The 15,966-nt window shown below is 38.9% G+C and overlaps 1 protein-coding gene across 1 annotated transcript in view; it reads left to right on the top strand.

Annotated features, from left to right (window-relative positions):
* The window catches only part of LOC117300132 (G-protein coupled receptor 54-like), a 52,752-nt gene extending 37,359 nt beyond the window's left edge, over positions 1 to 15,393 (top strand). The window contains exons 4-5 of the mRNA XM_033783844.1: positions 10,778 to 10,913; positions 14,110 to 15,393. Coding sequence (XP_033639735.1) covers positions 10,778 to 10,913; positions 14,110 to 14,693 — 720 coding nt within the window. The 3' untranslated portion in view covers positions 14,694 to 15,393. The remainder of the gene's footprint in view (positions 1 to 10,777; positions 10,914 to 14,109) is intronic.
* Positions 15,394 to 15,966: the final 573 nt, after the last annotated feature.

The raw sequence follows: 15,966 nt of genomic DNA, 5'->3' as shown, positions 1-15,966 counted from the left end.
ATCAGAATGCCCATACAATGTCTGATTCGATGATTACTTGATGTCACTCCCGAGGTGTTAGAAAAGCGATTGAGATTTGTGCCTAACAACATTTTAGTGCCTCGCAGTCATCGTGTGCAATTTGAATTTGATTGACGAGTTGTTGTACAATACAATACAATACAATAATCTTTATTAGATCCCCAAAAGGGTAATTCAAATGATCGCATACAGTAAAAACATTGACACATTAAAAACATTACAAAACAGACAATGGCTATATATACAATAACAAGGAAAAAACACACTAAAAAGCGATGAGAAAAATTCCGGAGACCGGGCGATAAATTTATAATAAACTTTTAAAATTGAGAAGAAAACTACTGGAGCCTGGGCGATAATTTATAATTAACGTTTAACATTGAGATTGTTGTGTGTTATTGCACGAGGGATAAAGGAGGATGGGTAGCAGTTTGTCGCAGAATATGGCACTCGCATACGACCAGACCTAGGGAGCAACCGGCTGGCAAGTGCATTATGAAGCGGATGGTTAGCATCATTCAGTAGCATCGTTAGCTTGCCAGCCAGCAGATCCCCATATGCTGTGTCAACAAACGGCCGCGACTCCTCAATAATCCTTCCTGCTGCTTTTATCATTCTATTTATGCGATTCTTTGCAATCCCACGTACATTTCCATCCCAACAGATCAAGCAGTAGGCCCAAACACTAGCAACCACAGTGTCGTAAAAAGTAGCTAAAATTTTACGATTGACATGAACAAAAATTAATTTCCTAAGACATTTCTTAACCCCGGCGTTTCTCGTTCATATTGCAAGCACCCTTGCGTGCAATTTTCCTCAGGCTTGCGGGAGCTACCGTGATAATCATAAGTTCCGTTATCGGAAATGTATAACAATTATATGGCACCATAGAATGGAATTTCATAATTCACTTCTTGATATAAAAAAGCCGTGGTTTAAAACGAGATTACTATTTCCTCTTCCTGTGAAACTGAGAATATTTCCACAGCATTCAAACTTAGTCCCTGTTAAAATCAGTAATTGTCATACAGCTCAAAAGTATGACATTCATAATAAGGCAACTGAAAATACCAATCTATTTTTAAATCATTCAAAGCAGATGATAAAGCTTTTAAAGACACACAATTATGAAATATAATCTTTTTGGCAATAGGACTGTCGAAAAATTTGATGATGGCAAGTGGATAGCGTTTATACCTCAGTAATTTTCTATATCTGACGATAATAAGAAATTAACACCTTTTTTAAATGTCAGAAGTGATAAGTTTGGTGATTGTGCTCGAGCACTGCTTAGACGGCGCGGTATTTGGACAGGAGGTGGTTCCAGTCAATAAGTGGATTCACGGTAGAGGAGATAAAGTACGATAAAGCACTTGGGATCGATCACGTTCCACAATCACACAAAGAGATGGTGATACAATCTCCTGGGACCGAGGAAGCTTGAAGGTTGTGTGTCGGATCACTCAGCATTGGGGTTAAAGGCAGTGGACACTATTGGTAGTTACTCAAAATAATTGTTAGCATAAAACCTTACTTGGTGACGAGTAATGAGGAGAGGTTTATGGTATAAAACATTGTGCGAAACGGCTCCCTCTGAAGTGCCATAGTTTTCGAGAAAGAAGTAATTTTCCACGAACTTGATTTCGAGACCTCAGATTTAGAATTTGAGGTCTCAAAATCAACCATCTAAAAGCACACAACTTCGTGTGACATGGTTTTTCTTTTCTTTCATTATTATCACGCAACTTTGACGACCAACTGAGCTCAAATTTTCACAGGTTTGTTATTTTATGCATATGTTGAGATTGACCAAGTGAGAAGACTGGTCTTTGACAATTACCAATAGTGTCCACTGCCTTTAAACTTCAGGAAGGACAGTTTTTATTCCATTCGGAACCAAAGGTGTGAACATCAAGGTATCAGCCAAGGGAAATGCCCAAGCTCCTCGTGATTGAAATAGCTTGAAATTTTTAATTGCAGATCCCATTTCCACAGATGTCTGAAGCCATTAGCGCGTACGCAAAGGACGCGCAATATTAAAGAAAAGAACCGCACGGGCCAAGCTAGCCAGAGCTGACTCCAAAGCCGATTTTTTTTTCCCCAGTCTAGCTATACCATGCTTGGTAAGCGCGCCGTATCACCCGCTAGTTTTGCATAATAGGCCCTTTTCGAAACTACGGTTTCGGCTTTGGATTCAGCTTCAGGCTCCGTTCTCTCGTCTGAAGCCCTAAACGTGTACACGCAAAGCACGAGCAAATTGTCAAAACAATCGCGGGGCCAAGCTAGCCTGAGCCGAATCCAAAGCCGGATCCGTGGTTTCGAAAAAGGCCACAGTCTTCAAACGAAATGAAATCAAAAAGAAAAGCGCGCCCGCTGTCGGGTTATCACGTTTACATTGCGAGTATGAGATAGTGGCGTCTTGTACAAAGACTACCGGGACCCAAAATGTGTCACGTAGCAAACACAAACCTTATATTAAGCGGTGACAGGTTACCAGCAAGTGTAAAGTGATTTATTTTTGGATGACTCCCAGCTGTTTGAGGACTTAACACTATAAACAACTGGGAAGGCAAAATAGCTTCAATTCGAACGCACTGATCATTTTGCCGAAATTTACCGAGAAAATCTATTATTATTGTTATTTTACAACATCTTGCTTACCCATATGCATTTTATAACAAACGGTTACAAACGCTTTTTAAGGACCATTTTGAACGATCCAAGGCAACGTGTTCCTATACGGTTCGCTTAAACATGTTGATAAAACTGACATATAAAAAAAATCAATATATTTTGTCACACGGTAGAAAACTCACTAGCGACTGCTGCAAAAAGGAAACTATCATGAACACCAGTAGTAGCCTGTAGACGCATCTCAGTATGGCTCAAGGTAGGACTTTTGTTCGATGTGGTGTGTTTTGCATGATCACCATCGTCCTTATACTGTTGGTGTTCTCGCTAAGCATGAATATTATGATGTACAATTCTGTCCACCAACATAAGCGGGAATCTCAAGATTTACTGGGCAGAGTGTTGTATGCTAATAATAAATCTAGTAAAGCTTCACGCCACAGCAACAGCACTACTGTGGAGCATCGGCTGGATAAGGACGTCTTAAAGAGACCCGAGGCGGGTAAGAACACTTTAATTTTGATTTAAATGCCTGTACATGTTTGGTCATTACCAAATACCAGTATTCCTACTTGGTGTTTCCCAACAGATGCATAAAATAATAAACTTGTGGAAAAGGTGGCTCGATTGGTCATCGAATTTGCAAGAGCATAATGAAAGAAAAAAACCCATGTTTTCCTTTTGTGCTTTCAGATACATAATAAAGGGCTTTAGCTGAATTCTGTTATTATTTGAGTGAGAAATTACATCTTTCTCGAAAACTAAGTTACTTCAGAGGGAGTCGTTTCTCACAACGTTTTATACTATTAACAGCTATCCTTTGGTCGTTACCGAGTAAACTTGCATGCTAACAATTATTTAAATTTTTAATGTCCAGTATTTTTGGCCGTAACCATTGCCTCGAATGCAAAATTTGCATATAGTACCATTTCAATTTGTTTATACGAAGTAATTGTCAGTGAAATAACCCGCGAGTTAAACCAGTTCGTGTCTATGACTGACCATGTAACAGATGCACCAAACCAGCTGGGACTCCCACTATGACAATGCAATGAAAGCAAACAATTATAGATTTGTGACAACATTTGTTTTACTGGTTCGTCATGCATTTAATTCAAGATTGCCTGGTCGATACTAGTATGAATATGCATTGTGAACGTTAAACGTACTACTATTTTTTGCGGGGGGGGGGGGGTGGTAAGGGTAATGGCTAGGGTCTTAGGGTTAAAGACGTTATGTGCTTCACCGATTTGTTTTTCGCAGCCAATTTCCGAGGATTAAACTTCTTGTGAAATACGCCCAAGAACAATGCAAGAACAAAGTTTCATTCAAAAATGATGTTTTATTTTGTTTCCCTCTAGAACCTTTGAAGAAAGTTTCCCCGACTGATTCTGATAATTTTCGCAAGGTCAAATTACTTTGCTGGATAATGACGTCACCAAAAACTTTATACGCAAAGGCTCTTTACATCAAACAGACGTGGGGTCCACGCTGTGACGTCACTCTCTACATGAGTACCAAAGCTGATCCAACTTTTCCAGCGATCGCACTTTTAGTGGAAGAAGGACGCCAAAATCTTTGGAATAAAACCTTAAACGCCTTCAACTATATCTACCAGAACCATTTCAACGACGCTGATTGGTTCATGAAGGCTGATGACGACACTTACGTCATCGTAGACAACCTGCGCTACTTTTTGAGCGACAAAAACAGCAGTAGAGGGGTTTACTTCGGTCACCATTTCAAGACGTTATCAAAGGGAGGGTACATGAGTGGAGGCGCGGGGTATGTTATGAGCAAAGAGGCACTGAGGTTGTTTGGGACAAAAGGGAAAGGTGTTAAAGCGTGTGATTTACGTTCCGGGGCTTCGGAAGATGTTCAGATGGGGCGGTGTTTGACGGCAGTTGGCGTCCATCCTGGAGATTCCAGAGATTCACAGAAGAGGGCGCGATTTCTCCCACTGGCACTCAGAGACTTTATTCAGGGGCGTCTCCCATACTGGTATCATTCATACAAGAAGTATAACGTAGCGAAGGTAAATATTGCTGTTGTTAATATTTTGGTTTGCGGATGGGACGTTAACCCGATGGTCTCGTGTGTTGACACGGTTTTTTTTCTTTTAACGTTCCTTTAAAGTTAAATCTGTTGGAAATATTATACTAAGTTACAATAATACTAATACAACTCCCTGATGTGACATAACATTATCTTTCATTTGTGTTCTTTGCCGCAGGGTTCCGGATGCTGTTCCGATTACCTCATCTCCTTTCATTACGTGACGCCCTCAAATATGCAGATGTTAGACTTTTATGTTTATCGTCTCCGCTCAGCTGGGAACGATGGTCGACACATTTACCGGGTCGGTAACAAAACTGTTCCAATATAGCTGATGACAATAACTTCTGAACTAGACAAGATGGAATTCCACATAACGTCCGAACAGCTGTTACAACAGATACATCCAAATCAGCTCTCAAAACACATTACTGTGATACGGACATGTGAGTTTGACCACAATGCACTTTTTACGATAACTATTTTATTAAATATCACGAGCAGTGCACTTGGAGTGCAGCTGACTAGAGTGCAGATTTTTTTTTGACTGCCTTTAATTATTTTGTGTATTATTATTATTGTTATTTTCTGAGCTACTTCATGTTACTTACTGTGCCTGTTGTATTTACTGGAGTGTCTTTTAATAGTGTGTTTATTTGATGTATGCCTTTGCTGATGAATGTTGAATAAACGGAGTAATATAACTCCACATCAAGAAAAAAAAATAACAGAAACAAAAGCTTTGTTCGGAGAGATAATAGTTTTCCACTTATAACGTAAAAAACTACTCAGTTTTATATTTAATGTTAAACCCACTAGGTAAAATAATAATAACAAAAACCAGTTCAGAGATATAGTACTGTTCCTTTTAGAAGTAAAACAAATATTTGGATGTGCACGTCTCCAAAGGGTACAAGTTGACATCCTGAAAACGTTCAGAGAAAACGAGCAAACAATTCTATTGTCGAAATCAATTTACCCGTTCACTAAAAATATTTACAGAGTGGAACACGATGTTGGCATACTCAGGGGAAACTAGGGCTTGTACGTCCCGAGGTACAGGTTTGATTATTGTTTTATGAAAAACAAATTGTGTGTTAAAGGCAGTGGACACTATGGTAATTACTCAAAATAATTATCAGCATAAAACCTCATTTGGTAATGAGTAATGGGGAGAGGTTGATAGTATAAAACATTGTGAGAAACGGCTATATCTGAAGTGACGTAGTTTTCGAGAAAGAAGTAATTTTCCACGAATTTTATTCAGAGATCTCAAGTTTGGAATTTGAGGTCTTGAAATCAAGCATCTGGAAGCACACGACTTCGTGTGACAAGGGTATTTTTTATTTCATTCATATCTCGCAACTTCGACGACCAATTGAGCTCAAATTTTCACAGGTTTGTTATTTTATGCATATGTTTAGATACACCAAGTGAGAAGACTGGTCTTTGACAACTACCAATAGTGTCCACTGTCTTTAATTTGACTGAAGTTGTCAAAGGTTTAATACACGCTTAGATGACAGAGTTTGAATAATTGTCGAATACTGGGTTTATGACGGGAATAAGTAACTGTGCCTTGCTGACACAGTTACTTATTGCTCAATATAGGATGGTTATAATACGCTTAAAAGGTTTCACCCGTAGGGCTCTCCAAATAGGCTGGAAAGAGGGGATAGAAGTGTTCCTGCGCGAAACTACTGTTTTGTTATTCTACAATCTTCAACACGAGGATTCGCGGATTTTATGTATTGCTAACGGCCCGCAAGATATTTTTGAATACGATGAAAGCCTTGGCTTTCGTTTAACGTATAGTACAAGATCACCAACTGGTGCTCGAGGAAGTTTGAAACAAACTAGGCTAATACTACCTTGAGGTATAGAATACCGGACATTACCTTATCCGAATGACATAATTTGACATGAGCACTTTAGTAATTTTCAAGTCAGTCTTCCCTTTGTCTGTATACTTATGCAACCTCCTCCCCCACGGTCTATTGGTAACTGGACATAATGTATTGAAGAACACGTCTAAAAAAAAACATGGAAAATCATAATCACGTGCACGGGTATTAGGTACATACCTTGCATCAGATCACATTCATTACACGGTCTAGAACATTCATATCTCAATGCATGACCCCACAAGACTCAAAGACTTTACGCGCCGCTAGAAAGTCAGCCCCCCCCCCCCCCATAAACTTTCTACTCTAACAATCGGCAACGCTAAAGAGGGTTTTGTTTGAAGTGGTTAAAGTCTCTTGACTTTTTAAATGGTTTAGTATTAACCCACATCGTCGGGCTATTTGAAGATAGTTGCAAGTTGTTTCCGATCCAGCCAGTACATGTTTGTAATGCAAATAGCCTCATGACTTGAATCAAGTCTAGACCGTACAAAGCATTGGGAATTTTCACTTGAAAGCCCCGTGCTTAACACAGTGTGAGAATCACTTAACAGAGCGTGCATAGGTCTCAATGATGAGGCGGATTATACAAAGCAATAGACGATGGGTTTTAAAGAGACAGGTTGCCTTGTATCGGGCGATTTTGTAGTATTTTTTGTTTGTTTTTGCAATTAGCCAAACACATAAGCCTGAAAGGCCACTTCAATGTGTAGCTTACAACCTATTTTCCATGGGCCGTTGCCACCTACTCATGGCGCTGAAACAAGTGTACCAGCAGAAAGCAGTAACCTCCTAATTTGAGATTTGAGTTGGTCTATGTTAAAGCGTTTGTTATGAAATGGATGGTTAGAAAGATTGTTTAAAAGGGCAGTGGACAATGTTGGTAATTGTCAATGAGCAGTTGTCTCACTTGGTGTATCTCAACATTTAGGCATAAAATAACAATGTGAACATTTGAGCTCAATTGGTCGTCGAAGCTGCGAGATATGAATGAAATAAAAAATATCCTTGTCATGCACACGAAGTTGTGTGCTTTCAGACGCTTGATTTCGAGACGTCAAATTCTAAATTTGAGGTCTCGAAATCAATTTCGTGTAAGATTACTTCTTTCTCGAAAACTAAGTTACTTCGGGGGATCCGTTTCTCACACTGTTTATACTATCAACAACTCCCCATCACTCGTCCCCAAGTAGGGTTTTATGCTAACATTTATTTTGAGTAATTACCAATGGTGTCCACTGCCTTTAGAGGACTCAGGTACTTTTTCAAAATTTCCACAGATTTACATTAAAATTACAGGGTTTGAAGATAATGATAGTGAAAAGCTTCCCTTCAAATATTACTAACTGAGGATCTGTAGTTTTTGAGAAATGAGTAAAACAAGTGAGTAAAGCACTTAACGGCAAGGCTCCCCTCTATATTTCTGAACTTCTCCAAGTTTACACTCCATCAAGAAATCTTCGATCAAGTTCCATGCTTCTTCTCATTGAACTCAAGTCTCAACACTCATGGGGAGACAGGTCTTTTTCTTCAAATGCGCCCCGCATCTGGAACTCTCTACCACTTAATCTTAGAACTTGTCTTTGTACCACAACATTCAAATCTCTTCTCAAAACTTATCTGATGTCACAGGTTTTCAAGGACTATTTTTTGTTGTGTCTGTTTTTTTTTTTTTTTTCTTTTTTTTTGGGGGGGTTTTACTGCGCCTTGAACACCCAGCAGGGTGGATACGTGCGCATTACAAGTCTTATTATTATTATTATTATTTAACGTGTCCTGTCTAGCATATATCAAAAATGGCTTATATAGACCAACTCGTCCGATCCAAGGCAACGTGTCCTGTCCAGCATATCTCAAAATGGCTTTTGACCAACTCGCCCGATCCAAGGCACCGTTTACCCCTTTAACTATTCCCTAACAATCAGCGGTCGTCTGTGGAGACCGATATGATGCTTATGTAAGATCAAGAATAGTGTTTACACCATGGTTTTAAGACTCCATCGACGTCTTGACAGAGTCAATAAAACTCAACATCGTGAAGGCGGTTCCTACAAACTCCTCCACAATTTCATCACACACATGAGAGAACGCTGGATTGTTTTAAGTGGAAAGTGGTTGGAGTCGGGATTTACTGTGTGTTGATAAAGGCTTTATTCCCGCTCAAATACTACAAGGCGCACTTAAATCTCGGCTAATTGTTTTTTAAAGCATGATTGTTTGTTGTGAGTTGAGTTACTAATTTCACTTGATACTTTTGTTCGATGCTGCAGGGCACACTATGTGAAACAAGCAACCTCATAAGATTTGCGCTCCATCACTAGTAGCCTTTGGCAAAGTTCTTAAGACTCATTTATTTTAACTTCTAATTTAGTTTGTCCACATTATTCTGATATTATTTGCTTGCGTTGTGATATGCAACTTTGCAAGACGCGCTATTTGAAGGGAAGGTGCACGTTTGGTAATATTGTCAAAGACAAGTCGTCTCACTTGGTGTATCCCACCATAAGCATAAAATAACAAACCTGTGAAAATTTGGGCTCAATTGGTCATCGAAGTTGCGAGAAACTGATGAAAGAAAAAAACACCCTTGTTGGACGAATTTGTGTGCTTTCAAATAAGAATAAAGACTTCTAGCTAGAAGTTTTTTTTTTTATTTAAGTGAGAAATTACCTCTTTCTCAAATACTACGTTACTTCAGAGGGAGTCGTTTCCCACAATGTTTTATACTTTTCAACATCTCTCCAATTCTCGTTACCAAGTTAATATTAGTTTTGAGTAATTACCAAACGTGTACCTTCAATTTGAAGGCGTTTTGAATTTCTTTACCAATGTATTGTCTTTACAAATGAAAGCTGTGTGTGGGTAAGTCGTATGGTTTTCTGCGCAACGCGGGACTCGCCCAAATACACCTATAATACACCAAATACAAGTTGTCTATAAAAGGAACCCAATGTTTACGCCGTTGGACACTTTCGGTTCAGTTCACAGATTTACAAATAACTTACAGGGTTTACAGAAGGCAATGGTGAAAGACTTCTTTTGAAATATTATTCCATGAAATGCTTTACTTTTTGAGAAAACAGCAAAACAATATAAATTCTCGTTAACGAGAATTACGGATTTATTTGAAACACATGTCATGACACGGCGAAACGCGCGGAAACAAGGGTGGGTTTTTCCGTTGTTTTCTCCCGACTCCGATGACCGATTGAGCCTAAATTTTCACAGGTTTGTTATTTGATATAGAAGTTGTGGTACACAAAGTGTGGGCCTTGGACAACACTGTTTACCGAAAGGGTCCAATGGCTTTAAAAGAGATAATGAAAACAGTTGCGTTCCTACAATAACAAAATGTTAAACACCATTAAGTTTTTCCATATTGATCATGAAATCTATGACCATTCGTGATGGGAGTGCAGGACATTGTGTTTGTTTTATACATTGTGACATTAAAACAGTTCCATTTAAGGGAAATTCTGCCTTCTGTGTTGGAGTTTTTGTGCCGGGAAACAACATCTACAAATCAGTTAACGGTTTCTTTAACTTCACTAATGAGATACACTATTTATAAATTAATTTAATACGGTTTCTTTAATTTCACTAAATAATTGTGCACTGTTTATACATTAATGTACGGTTTCTTCAACTTCTTTATGAATTGTACAAATTTTCAAAATTAATTTACGTTTTTTTTGTTATAAACTTTGCTAATTGTTTGTACACTATTTTAAAATTAATTTGCGGTGTCTTTGACCCCACTAATGATGAGTTGTAGTGGTTCGTTTAAGATATGGCGGTGAAAACAGATCCATATGCTCTACTCGTCTTAAAGGCAGTGGACACTATTGGTAATTAATCAAAATAATTATTAGCATAAAACCTTACTTGGTGAGGAGTAATGAGGAGAGGTTGATGGTATAAAACCTTGTGAAGACTGGGCTTTGACAATTACCAATAGTGTCCAGTGGATTTAACAAGTTAGTCACGTGACACTTCGCTTGCGAGGACACGTCGTCAGATCAGAGACTAGTCTTGCGCGCTGTTAGAGGGCGCTATATCAGTTCAGCGCTGCTCCTTACTGCCGTGGTACGGGGAAAACTCAACCTTATAAGTATTGTTTGTGTTTTACTTTATTGATAGCCATATTATGTTTTCTTGATTGACAGGCGACTGCCCAAGCAACATGTGCCACCCTGACAGCAATGAGTATCGACCGTTACTATGCCATTACAGACCCGCTCAAGGCTCTCAAGACTCGTACACCGAGAGTGGCTATCGTCGTCAGCGTCGGTATCTGGACATGTGAGTCTATTTTGAATACTGCACTATATCGATCTCACAAAAATACTCATAGTTTGGTAAAAATACTTTTATTTATTTTAAATGAAATTACCTTGACATTATGAATACAAGTTGGACAGGGCCTGTCAAGGTTATACAAGTATAAAAACTGTCATCTTAAAGACAGTGTACACTATTGGTAATTGTCAAAGATCAGTCTTCTCACTTGGTGTATCTCAACATATGCATAAAATAACAAACCTGTGAAAATTTTAGCTCGATCGGTCGTCGGAGTTGCAAGATAACCATGAAAGAAAAACCACCCTTGTCACACAAAGTTGTGTGCCTTTAGATGGTTGATTTCGACACCTCAAGTTCTAAATCTGAGGTCTCGAAATCAAATTCGTGGAAAGTTACTTCTTTCTCCAAAACTATGGCACTTCAGAGGGAGCCGTTTCTCACAATGTTTTATACCATCAACCTCTCCCCATTACTCGTCACCAAGAAAGGTTTTATGCTAATAACTACTTTGAGTAATTACCGATAGTGTCCACTGCCTTTAATATTGCACTATCGATCTCACAAAAATACTCTTAGTTTGGTAGAAATTACTTTTATTTATTCTAAATTATTAACTTTACACTATGAATACAAGTTGGACAGGGCCTGTCAAGGTTATACAAAAGTATAAAACCTGTCATCTTAAAGGCACTGAACACGTTTGGTAATTGTCAAAGACCAGTCTTTACATTTGGTGTATCCCACCATATGCATAATAACAAGCCTGTGAAAATTTGGGCTCAATCGGTCGTCGAAGTTGCGAGAAAATGATGAAAGAAAAAACTCCCTTGTCTCTAGAAGTTGTGTGCTTTCAGATGCTTGATTTCGAGACCTGAACATTCTAAACTTGAGGTATCGAAATCAAATTCGTGGAAATTGCTTCCTTCTCGTCACTTCAGAGGGAGTGGTTTTTTACAATTTTTCATAACACCAACCTCTCCCCATTACTCATTACCAAGTGAGGTTTTATGCTAATAGTTATTTTGAGTAATTACCAATAGTGTCCACTGCCTTTAAGATGTATACAGCCAGACCCTTGCCAACTAGAACGCAGTCACATAGTTTAGCGAAACCCACAAATGACTGTTGTTTATATTAAGTCTTGATATACTTATACAAGGATTACAAGTTGGACAGTGGCTTGAGATTTAACAAAAGTATAAAAACTGTCATATTAAGTGTACAACCCGACCCCTGCCAACAAGAACGCACATAGTAGCAACACTTAAAAAATTACTGTTATTTGTTATAAATCTTTAGATATTTGTACAAGGAATACAAGTCTGACAGGGGATGTCTTAAGGGTTGTACACAAGTATAACAACTGTCATCTTGAGATGTGTGCAACCAGACCCATGCCAACGAAATAAATACAAATATACAATTTAATAAAAGAGGTTGCACTCAAACGCTTGTAAAATCACATAACCGTTAATATTGAGCCAAAAGCTATTCCAAAACCTTGTAAAAACAACAGCCATAAAAACCATTCAACAAATCATGAGGCAGGGATAACACCATGGGTCTCTAACGCTGACAGCGTGATGGGCATCTGGCCGTGTGAGTCTATAATTTTCAATACTCGACTATCGATCTCACAAGAGCGCACATAGTTTACTGACACCCAAAATTTACTGTTTAAAGATAATAATTATTAGTGACTTCTTAAATAGTAGCGCGCATACCCGTCAATCAGTGATGCTCATAGCGCTTTAAAGGGTGTGTACTTTTTCCCACACAGATTTACATTAAACTTACACAGTTTTAAGAATATGATAGTAGAAAGCTTCCTTTGAAATTTAACTTACTGCAGTGCTGTAATTTTTTAGAAATGAGTAAAAGTAATCATTTTCGTCTCATTTTTTAGCATGTAAACACGTATTATAACCAGTTATGCTACGGCTTTGGTAAAATATCAAGGGGATTTTACATGCTAAATTTTTTTGGGTATCATGAGACCAAAATTATTTTGTGACTTGTTTTACTTAATTCTCAAAAACTGTACAACCTTAGTTAGTAATAGTTGAAGGGAAGCTTTCCACTATTATTACCTTCAAACCCTGTGGACATTTTGAAAAAAAGTACCCGAATCCTTTAACATACAGCTGCAAGGTATGTGAGACTACTTTCGAATTGATCGTAACAAAGCAATGAAATTGAAACTTGTGTTTGTAGTTTAGCTGACTTGTCACTCATGACAGCGATGCCAACACGCCCACCGATCGATGATGAACTTCATATGGGAACTTAGTTTTACTTATTTCTCATCAAATGTGACATTTCAGACTTAAATCTTTCAAGGAGATTTTGTTTTTCTTACCAACTTAGCAATGTTCCTTTAAAGGCAGTGGACACTATTGGTAAATACTCAACATAATTATTAGCATACAACCTTTCTTGGTGACGAGTAATGGGGAGAGGCTGATGGTATAAAACATTGTGAGAAACGGCTCCCTCTGAAGTGCCATAGTTTTCGAGAAACAAGCAATTTTCCACGAATTTGATTTCGAGACCTCAGATTTAGAACCCGAGGTCTCGAAATCAACCATCTTAACGTTATCTTTCATTATTATCTCGCAACTTCGATGACCGATTGAGCTCAAATTTTCACAGGTTAGTTATTTTATGCATATATTGAGATACACCAAGTGAGAAGACTGGTCTTTGACAGTTACCAATAGTGTCCACTGTCTTTAAATCTAGTTTAATATCAGCGGTGTATGATGCTTTACAATTAATTTAAAGTCACTGACACTATTGTACTTGTCAGAGACCAGTCTTCTCACTTGCTGTATCTCAACATATGCATAAATCAACAAACCAGTGAAAATTTGAGCTAAATTGGTCATCGAAGTTGTGAGATAATAAAGGAAGAAAAACACAACTATGTCTTACGAAGTTGTGTGCTTTATGCTTGATTTCTGGACCTCAAAATCAAGTTCTGAGGTCTCGAAATAAAATTCAAATATTTTTGTGGAAGTATTTTTGCTCGAAAACAACGTTACTTCGGAGGGAGCCGTTTCTGACAATTTTGTAGACTATCAACAGCTTACCATTGCTGGTTACCAAGTAAGTTTTGTTGCTAGCAATTATTTTGAGTGATTACCAATAGTGCCCAGTACCTTTCATTTACGTCTGATTTTTCTATTTCCCACAGTCTCTGCAGTGCTTGCCATACCAGTTGCAGTATTCTTCGACATCGATGTCGTGCAGTTTCAAAACCAGACATATGACATCTGCGATGAAATGTGGCCTCTCAAAATCGTTAACCAGGGCTACGGCGTTTACTGCTTCGTGATGCTGTACCTCATACCACTAACAATCATCGTCGTTTGTTACTCCATCGTGCTGAACCGTCTCTGGAAGGCTGTCTCACCCACCGAGGAGACCCACGCTCCCGTCCACCTTCGCATGCTGATACAGAAGAGACGAATCACCCGTATGATCTTAGCTGTTATAGTCGCATTTGCCGCTTGTTGGATTGGAACCCACATCATGTCGCTCTGGCGTCGCCTTGATGTGAACTTCCCAAGAACATCCACGTCCGCCCTTGTGTTTCAAACCATCGCTCATTTGTTAATGTACTTCAACTCTTGCGTCAACCCGTTTGTGTACGCCTTTATGGGTGGGAACTTCCGGAAACAGATGGCCAGAGCGTTTCCTTTCTTAGCTGGGAAAAAGTCTGCTATGACGGAAGGCCCAACTGGTAGTTTAATCAAATCGAAGTCCACGCAGGTTTAAACTGGTTAAAACTATTGATTGTATGCTTAAAAGGTTTAGTTTTACAACGTTGAACATGGATAACACGTGAAGAACGAAACAACGAGAGATGTCTGTCGTTGAACTACAAGGGTGATTCGGACAAGTATGTGACAAAACAATGCGTTTGTTTCTCGGGAAGATGTCTAAAATTATGAGTTGTAGGGCCTACCATTATCTTTATTCCCAAATTGAAGTCGAGTGCCTGGTATTTACCCGACAGAATTGTGTGTTCTTTATGTAGCTCATTGGCAAAGTCAAACGTGAAGCAAAACGGAGTATATCATTGTACATTTCCTGACTCTAAATTCCAGACAGTGGTCGCAATAAAGTGCGCCATCAAGCTTTTGACCCGGGTTGTCACTAACTTGTTCACAGAGCTATGGTACTGTTCTCTATTTTATTGACCGTATACTAGAGATCATTGAGCATTGACCGTGCTTACCACCAATTTAAGCACTAAAGGTATACCATTCTTCTCTTACTGCAGTGCTGAACGAGGTTTATCCGGACATAAAAGAAACATAACTTGTTGTCCATGTATCGACTGCAACGTATGTACATGCGGCAAACACCACATTTGTGTTGTCAATCATGTAATACATAGACTGGGCCCAATTTCATGGCTCTGATTACCGTAAGATAGACTCGGCGCTTACGGAAGTAGAGAATTCTGTGCTTAGCAAGCGTATTTCACGGTTTAGCTGTGAGTTTTGGCTTCTGCGCGTGCGTACTCCACGTTACTAGGCATTCTACGCTTACAAGGCTGGCGCAGAAATGCAGCGTTTGCACGTAAGCGGGAATCGTGATCGTAAGCTCAGAATTCGTCGGTAGGCAGCAGAGCAGGGTTGTGTTTCTTTATTTTTTATGGACGGATGTGACAATATGCTGAATTTTCTCTTGACACATTTTACCTTGCCCGTTTTTGTTTTGTTATTTTTTTTTTTTGGGGGGGGGGGGAGGGGGAGGGGGACTTATAATAGTATAGTGGTTTGCGTTCACCCCCCGAAAAGACCCCAACATGAACGGGGTCCCGTACCTGTAACCTGGGAATGTTTAGTGTGAACGGTGTGTAACATTGTGTATCTCGTTATCTAATAAGAAAATTGTAAATGTCATCAATAAGAATCACCCCATGTATCACATGTAATTGAAAAGCATGAAATATTGACACTTTCCGTCAATTATGGTGAAGTTTTCATGAACACCTTGTGTTGATTCTAATATTGAAGTCTTTGAGCGCACGTATTTACCA

The sequence above is a fragment of the Asterias rubens genome, chromosome 15 (assembly GCF_902459465.1).
Source record: "Asterias rubens chromosome 15, eAstRub1.3, whole genome shotgun sequence".
Lineage (NCBI taxonomy): Eukaryota > Metazoa > Echinodermata > Asteroidea > Forcipulatida > Asteriidae > Asterias > Asterias rubens.
This window is presented reverse-complemented; position numbering and strand designations above follow the sequence as displayed.